General features: G+C 51.2%; 1 protein-coding gene across 4 annotated transcripts; it reads right to left on the reverse strand.

Moving 5' to 3' along the window:
- Positions 1 to 2,790: 2,790 nt before the first annotated feature.
- On the reverse strand, positions 2,791 to 7,455 carry GSTK1 (glutathione S-transferase kappa 1). Of its 4 annotated transcripts, none has more exons than XM_027101661.1 (8): positions 7,326 to 7,455; positions 6,721 to 6,802; positions 6,394 to 6,522; positions 5,982 to 6,082; positions 5,788 to 5,823; positions 3,886 to 4,002; positions 3,459 to 3,608; positions 2,791 to 3,180 (listed from the first exon to the last, which is right to left on the reverse strand). In XM_027101661.1, the coding sequence occupies exons 1-8, from the start codon at positions 7,395 to 7,397 to the stop codon at positions 2,806 to 2,808; spliced, it is 1,062 nt and encodes a 353-aa protein (XP_026957462.1). In that variant the 5' UTR covers positions 7,398 to 7,455; the 3' UTR covers positions 2,791 to 2,805. The 4 variants fall into 4 exon arrangements, with proteins under 4 accessions (XP_026957462.1, XP_026957461.1, XP_026957464.1 ...); XM_027101660.1 differs by having other exon boundaries at positions 7,257 to 7,412; XM_027101663.1 differs by having other exon boundaries at positions 3,021 to 3,180; positions 3,459 to 3,552; positions 7,326 to 7,454.
- Between the last annotated feature and the right edge of the window lie 301 nt (positions 7,456 to 7,756).

Raw genomic sequence — 7,756 nt, forward strand, 5'->3', positions numbered from 1 at the left:
CTTGGGTGGACCTCAGGGGGTTATGCTGAGTGAAAACAAGCCAATCTGATTCCGTTCATACAGCCCTCGTAAAATGACAACTATGTGAACAGATCATGGTTGCCAAGGGTTAGGAAGTGGGGAGGGAGGGAGGGAGGTGGCTATTGCTACAAAAAGGGCAGTATGAGGGATCCCTAAGCTGGAAGCATTCTGTGTCTAGACTGTGGTTGTGGTGACATGAGTCTACAGGTTATAAAATTACACGGAATTAAACACAGACACATAAATGTGTGCATATCAAACTGACGAAATCTGAATGAGGTTGATGGATTGTATCAATGCCAATTTTCTGGTTGTGTTATTGTACCAGACAGGCAAGATGTCACCATTGGGGAAACTGGATGAAGGGTATATGGAATCTCTGTATTATGCCTGACATTTGTGTTTAAAAAAAAAAGGGCATTTCTCAAAGCATACACAAAAAAGTGAAGAGTGGGAAAGGGAGAACTCTTCACTTTTCATTTCACACCTTGCTCTGTTTTTTGTTTTTGTTTTACCACATGCATGCAATACTTTATTGTCTTTAATTACCACTTGTATTTTGGTTCTGTAAAAAAATATCACTTTTGGGACTTCCCTGGTGGTCCAGTGGTAAAGAATCCACCTTCCAATTCAGGGGACGTGGGTTTGATCCCTGGTCAGGGAACTAAGACCCTACCTGCCGTGGGAAAACTAAGACCATGTGCCACAACTACTGAGCTCACATGCCTCAGCAAGAGAGCCCACGTGCCGCAAACTACAGAGCCCACGGCGCCCTGGAGGCCGCACGCCATAGCTAGAGAGAAGCCCGCACACCACAATTAGAGAGAAGGCCGTGAAGCTGGCGCACTGCAACAAAGACACACGCAGCCAAAAAAAAAATATATATATACATATATATATATAAAATTTTAAAGAATTTTACCTAAAAAAGTTGTGTTTTAGAAGTATAACATTATTTGGTAAGCTTGGAATTTGAATTACAACACAAGGAAGTGGTTCAGTATTGAATTCTGAGCATTGACATAATTGCAAATTTTATATTACAACTGTTGATCAGAAGGAGAGGAGAGGAAGCAACTAAGCATGAAACGGTTTAAATTATAGAAAAGAGTGTTCCTTAACTGAAATAAAATAGGGCTGCATTTGGAGGCTTTTCCTTTTCTCGCTGTGATGGTTAGTTTTATGTGGCAAGTTGACTGTGCTAACGGATGCCCAAATTGCTGATAAAACATAATTTCTGGGTGTGCCTGCGAGGGTGTTTCCAGAAGAGATTAGCATTGGAATCCGTAGAAGAGGTGGTTCTCACCAATGCGGGTTTTCATCATCCAATCCATTGAGGGCCCGAATAGCACAAAAAGGCAGAAGGGAGAATTTGCTCTGTTTGAACAGAGACAGCCATCTTCTCCTTCCCTCGGACATTGGCTCTCCTGGTTCTCAGGCCTTTGAACTTGGACTGGAACTGACCCCAGCTTTCCTGGGCCTCCAACTTGCAGATGGCAAATGATGGGACTCCTCAGCTTCCGTAGTCATGTAAGCCAATACCTCACAATAAATCTTTCTAAATATTTATAAACATCCTATTGATTCTTTTTGGGAAAACCCTAATATAATCATTTTTTATTCTATTTGGCATAAGTTCAGACATTAAAATCTAGATCACACGTGTTAAGGATTAGTCGACAAATTGTCTCATTCCTTCAGTGAAGATTAAATTCTTCTATTGGATTAGAAAAATAGGATGCTAGGACTTCCCTGGTGGCACAGTGGTTAAGAATCCGCCTGCCAATGCAGGGAACATGGGTTTGAGCCCTGGTCCGGGAAGATCCCACATGCCACAGAGCAGCTGAGCCCGTGCGCCACAACTGCTGAGCCTGTGCTCTAAAGCCCATGAGCCACAACTACTGAGCCCACATGCCACAACTACTGAAGCCCACGCACCTAGAGCCCGTGTTCAACAAGAGAAGCACGCACACTGCAACGAAGAGCAGCCCCTGTACGCCGCAACTAGAGAAAGGCTGCGTGCAGCAGCGAAGACCCAACGCAGCCAATAAATAAATAAATGAATGAATGAATGAATAACTGTAAAAAAAAAAAAAAAAAAAGAGTACTACTCTTAAAAAAAAGAAAAAGAAAAATAGGATGCTAGAGCCTTTAAAGGAAGAGTGGCCAGGACTGGGAAATCTGCCTCTACAATAAGAGATTATACCACATTAGTCTGGGATGACAAAGAAGTCCAGACCCTATTGAAACACAACGCATTCTGATGATCATACAGGGGGCACAGAAAGAGCAGGGACTTTGGATTAATAACTGGGGGAGTGGGAAAGCTATTGGTTTGTGTGGGAGGGAACAGGGGTCATAATAGGCCGGGAGAAAGGCCTGAGTTTTCCTTGGGATCTGCTTTGTCGGTGAGGGGAAGGAACCATAAGGGGACGAGCAACGTCTTCAGGCCGTGGCAGCTCCGGCCAGTCTCCTTGCCTGGCCTTGTCCTGGTTAGAGTAGCTGGACCCCGTTTACATATCTGGATGCAAGCTCAGTCATGCTCTGGCTCCCTCCAGCCTTCATTCCCCAGGGGCTTCTGGCCCCAGCCCTGTCTCAGGCACCACGGCTGGTCAGAAGACAGTGCCCAACTGGTTAGGGGCAAAATCCATCCGGCTTAGTTTTCTGTCTCTGACAGACTCAGGAAGCTTCTGGAGAAGAGAAAGAGGGACTGTTTCCTGCTCCCTCCACATAAGCTGCCCCAAGGTGGGCAGGGGGCTGGGAGCACACAGTGAGCTGCTCTTCTCATGGCCAGGTGTGATCGCAGGAACAAGAACACACAAACACCAGGGAAGACACAGACCCAGAAATATGGTGCCTGATGGCATTAGGTTTATTTTGTGGGAAGCAGAGTTTGGGGCTCTCGAAAGGCACTCGTGAGGCACAGAAGTAACGGCAGCCGTGAGATAATGGTAGACGGTGCACTGCAGAGCCCCTCGCCGGCATCCCCCAGGGCCAGAGAGGAACCTGTGTGAGACAGGAAACCAGAGTCCCAGGGCCCCACGGTGGAGGAGGGGTAAGGAGATAGTCTGCTTTCTTATACCAGTAATTCTGCTGCTTCTGGGCTTCCTTAAAGTCTGGCAGTTGCAGCTGGAGGCACAGGGCCCATCCACTTCTCTCCTGGATGGAGAAAATCATGCCAGAGGCTGGCCGCACAGGCCCCGGGGGGTTCTCTAGGACGAGCTCCGCCTGGCTTCAAGGTACAGAGGCTTCCTTCTCTCCTGTGGGAGAAGGTGGCCCCCTCCCCATTCCACCTCAGGCACACCTGTGTCTGTATGAGGCTCCATTACTGGAAGGGCCTAGAACATTCTTTTTTGTGCTCTGAATCCATCCTTCTGGGCAACTGATATCACGCAGCGGTGGGGTCCAGGGCAGCTCAGCATGAACCTGTAACTTACCCAGAAGGTGTGCCAGCAGCTCCATCCGGTCAGAGCCAAACAGCATGTAGGTTTCATCATCCAGGTGGGCCACAGTGACAGGCAGCCCAAAGGCCTGGAGAAAGCAGTCGGCGTGCAGGAAGGAGGGTGATGGAGCAGGTGGTTATTGGGCTGCCGTTGAAGGCTGCACTTCAATACTGGTCTGAGGTCACAGACACAAAGCAGCCAGAGGCGTCCGATAAGAGGCTCCGGGTCTCTAGGGAGAGTTCTGTCTCCTCTCTCACCATCTAGCTCCCTCCCTTCCTTTCCTGGGGTCCAGGGAAAGGAAGGGAGAGAGTGAGGGTGGCCTGGGAGAGCCAGGAGGGCTCACGGTTGGTGAGCAGCTTTTGGACAGGAGCATGGGGACCCTGTCTCAGCACTGAGGCTGGGGACACACAGAGTTGCTCACCCCGTATTTGCAGGCTGCATCAGTGGTCTCCTTGAGCTGGTTCTTCACCTGTGGTGTTGAGACCCTTTCCAGAAGTTCCCGGGCTCGTCCCGTGGACATGCCAGCCTTCTCTGCAGCCTGAAGGGATGGGGTAGGGAACACAACTGTGTCTGCATTAGTGGGGGAGGGGAATCTCAGGAAAAAACCGTTTTTTTAAATTTTGTGTCCCCACGTTATCCTGGCAATGCCTTTACCCACCCATGAGTGGAGGTCTATCCTTGCCAACGGGGGCTGTTTTTCCCTTCAAAATCATGAGATGGGTGGAAAGAGTGGGTGGCAGAGGCACAGTTGCAGAAATTTAATGCCAGAGGGCATCTTAGAGACCAGCTTCCCAACCACTTTGTCAACAGATAAGCCTGAAGTCCAGAAACGTACATATCTTGGTCAGTGTTGAAGAGCTTGTTAGTAGCAGAGCCAATGCGAGAATCTGAGTCCCCTGACAGTAAGTCTGGGGCTCGTGCCTTCCTACTTCTTAGAACTCCTGAATCAAGGGCTGGGCTCTAATTCCTATAGAATTTCCTGCGGACTCTGGACAAGGCACACGGCTACAGCTATGAGTGTCTGGCTTCAAGAGAACGTTGAAGGCTTCAGTTTGGGGTTTGCTGGGATCGGTGGCTCTTCACTTTAGCTGCACATACGAGAATCTCCTGGGGGAGCTTTTGAAAATCCCAGTTTGCATGTCATCCCTGAGTACAAGTACGTCGGAATTTCTGGGCGGTGGTGCGCAGGTGATTTTAATATACAGCCAGGGTTGACAACCACTGGGACCTGACCTCCACGACCTGGACTGGGAAATGCAAAGTCATCCATGACGTTGTCTTTGACCACATGAGGGAATTGTGTTCTGACCAAGGGTTCAATAATAGGGCAGTGGTTAACTAAACAAATCCACTGAATGGAATGCTATGTGGAAACTAACAATTATACTCTCCAAGAGTTTTAAATGGCATGGAAAAGGACTGTTAAATATTAAGTGAAAAAGCAAGCCTGGGCATAGACTTTGCAACAATAAAAACATGAAGGATACATTGGCATGCTTTGTATGTTTAACTTTTTTGTGACTTGTCGTTTTATCTATTACATTTGAATATGCCTCAACTGTCTTTTGTAAACTTAAGGGAAAAAAAAATATGGTGTTGAATTTTCCGATTCAATCCTGCAGAAACACTTACTTTTCATAGCCCTATCTATGGCTGGCACACATTTTAACGTTTTGAGCTATTTCCATTTTTCTCACTCGGGCTTCTGCGTAATTTTGGCTTGAGTCAGTTATCTCTTTTTGTCTTTTTTTTTTTTTTTTTTTTTTGCGGTACGTGGGCCTCTCACTCCCGTGGCCTCTCCCGTTGCGGAGCACAGGCTCCGGACACGCAGGCCCAGCGGCCATGGCTCACAGGCCCAGCCGCTCGACAGCATGTGGGATCTTCCCGGACCGGGGCACGAACCCGTGTCCCCTGCATCGGCAGGCGGACTCTCAACCACTGCGCCACCAGGGAAGCCCTTTTTTTGTCTTTTTAAAGCCTGTTTTTAAAGTCTCCTGGATGTGATGGTGAGGTCTGTGTTGGAGTCTTTGGGGCCAAGACTTGCCAGTACTTCACATCTGCAGGTGCCAACATTCAACACCTCTCTCCCACTGGCTTCTTGCATCAAATACGTGCTGCCCATGTAGAATGGTGCACTTCCTCTTTCAACCATGGGATAGTCTTTCGCGAGTCCTCTTACTTCCAACCCTTTAGTAATTTCGCCTATCAAAGATCCTTTCTCCCCTAACTATGACCTCTTCTACCCAATAAGAAAACGATGTCCTCTTTGCCCCCGGATGTCAACTGTCCTCAGACTCCCCACGGGAGGAGTGGGGACACTCACGGCCAGGATGCTCTGGGGCTCCGTGATGTCTTCGTCCTGGAAAAAAAAGGACACTCAGTACAAGGTGAGGGGCGTGATGGAGGACACTAGGTCAGTGAACGATGGGGAAGGCAGGACCTGGACTGAGCCTAGGACAGGGTCATCGAATCATCCAGGGTCTCCCTGCAAGTGGGTTCCCAGAGCCCCGCCCTCACCCGTGACCAGACGCGCATCCACAGTTCCCTGGACACTTTCTCCAGCAACTCCGGGTGCTCCAGTTTCACGATGGTGAGGAAGCGCATGGCTGTCAAACTTCCTGTGGGACAGAGGCACTCAGAGGTAGGGCTCCTCTAGCTTGTTTCCCCATGGAAGACCAGCTCTTTCCTGCTTCTGACACCCCCCAGTGCTCCAACGCCCTCAGGCTCCCACCCACGTTTCTGATAACCCGTTTGTCCTGCTCTCCCTCCCCTGACGTCCTCAAACCTTCTGCTCCCTTAACTCTGATCCTGAGTTTTCCCAAGGCTTGTTTCACTTCATGGAATCACCCGAACCCCTCCTTTCTGGCCCTGCAATCTCCAAATCCACTCCTCTCTACTTGAGGCCCCATCTACATCCCACTCTCTTCACCTTTTTCAAAGATCACAAAGAAGAAATCCTTGGGTAAGTGGATGGGAACCTGGAGATACCGTCCCAGGCGCCTAACGTCATTTTTCAAGTATAGGGCTTTGCGGGGAAGCAAAGCTGGCGGCTGGTTTCCTGCAAGCAGAAAGTTGAGCTCACTGGTGAGGGACGACCTAAGGGTCCCAGGACTGGGGGACCCCTACCGGGGCTTCAGGTAGAGGGCATGTTACTAGCTGCTGCCGCCAATATGAAGATCCAGTGGAGGGCCACTCCCCTGGGCCTTTGCATCAGTCTTCCCTCAAATCCCTGCCGAAAACGCTGCGGCCTTCATACCGCTGTCTTTCATGATCCCTGCAATTAAGGTCGGGCGCAGCTGCAGGCTGACGTTCCAGATGTTCTTATACCGGCACAGGACCTGCAGGGCGGGGGCGAAGATAGAGAGTGAAAATGGCTGAGGGAGGGGAAGGGTGCTTCACGGCAGTCATCAGCCAGAAGCTATAGGCGCAGACAAGGGGTTATGAGGACGTCCTAAATTGTTTGGTTTGAAAGGGCAAAACCCTCTCCACTGCTAGAAATCGACCCCAGGACCTTTGCTCCTGTGGACAGTTTTTAATCTGTTCTTCACTCCACACACACCCCCACCAAACGGAAATCGAAGGGCTACGAAGAGGGCTTATATCCTGATTCTCTGAAGTTGATCATCTTCTTAACCACTGGGGGAAGCCCCTGCCTTAGGCTATAAGGGTTCGACCTGGAGCCAGCGATCGTATCCGGTTTACCAACAAAGTGACCTTCAGCCTGGCTCTCTATCTGCTTGTCCTAAACCGCGTCGGGCAGCGCCAGGACATTCACGAGATTGCGGTCTCTACGCCCTTCGCTCGTCCTTCCCTCTGCCCTCGTCCTCCAAGCCCCGGCCGAAGCGGCTCCCCCGGCGTCACCTCGAAGGCCAGCCAGGAATAGGGGGACAGCACATCGTAGAAGAGTTCGAGAGTCCGCGGCAGCGGTCCCATGGTGCAGCTGGGCGCAGGCAAAGCTACCACGGCCCCGGAAGCGCGCGGGCGGGTACTTCCTTCCTCCTGCGCGCGGCGACCCCGCCTCGGCGCCCGGCGGCCCCGCCCCGGCGCCCGGCCTCCCCGGAGGACCGCCCCGCCCCGCCCCGCCCCGCCCCGGCCGCGCAGCCTCGCAGGGGAAATCCGCCCCCGGGACAGAGTCAGGTGGTTGGTCGGAGTGTGGGGGGCTACCCGAGGGCGGCCGTGGAGGGCGAGGGTGAGGGGCGTCCCCTGGGGAGCGCGCCGCTGTGGTGACCCGCTCACCTCGTGGTCACCGCCCTGCCCTGGGGGTGGAGTGTGGGGCAAAGGGGCGTGGTTTG

The sequence above is a fragment of the Aethalodelphis obliquidens genome, unplaced genomic scaffold (genome assembly GCF_003676395.1).
Source record: "Aethalodelphis obliquidens isolate GAN/ISIS:26980383/991018 unplaced genomic scaffold, ASM367639v1 scaffold5, whole genome shotgun sequence".
NCBI lineage: Eukaryota > Metazoa > Chordata > Mammalia > Artiodactyla > Delphinidae > Aethalodelphis > Aethalodelphis obliquidens.

What these genes read in the sequence shown, in the direction of transcription:
- GSTK1 (XM_027101660.1), bottom strand. Translation starts at nt 7,397, where the DNA reads ATGGGACCGCTGCCGCGGACTCTCGAACTCTTCTACGATGTGCTGTCC. An exon ending in GGGAAGGACGAGCGAAGGGC is followed by an intron (nt 6,803 to 7,256) that starts GTAGAGACCGCA and finishes CCCGCCCTGCAG; the next exon opens with GTCCTGTGCCGGTATAAGAA. An exon ending in AGGGATCATGAAAGACAGCG is followed by an intron (nt 6,523 to 6,720) that starts GTATGAAGGCCG and finishes TTCTGCTTGCAG; the next exon opens with GAAACCAGCCGCCAGCTTTG.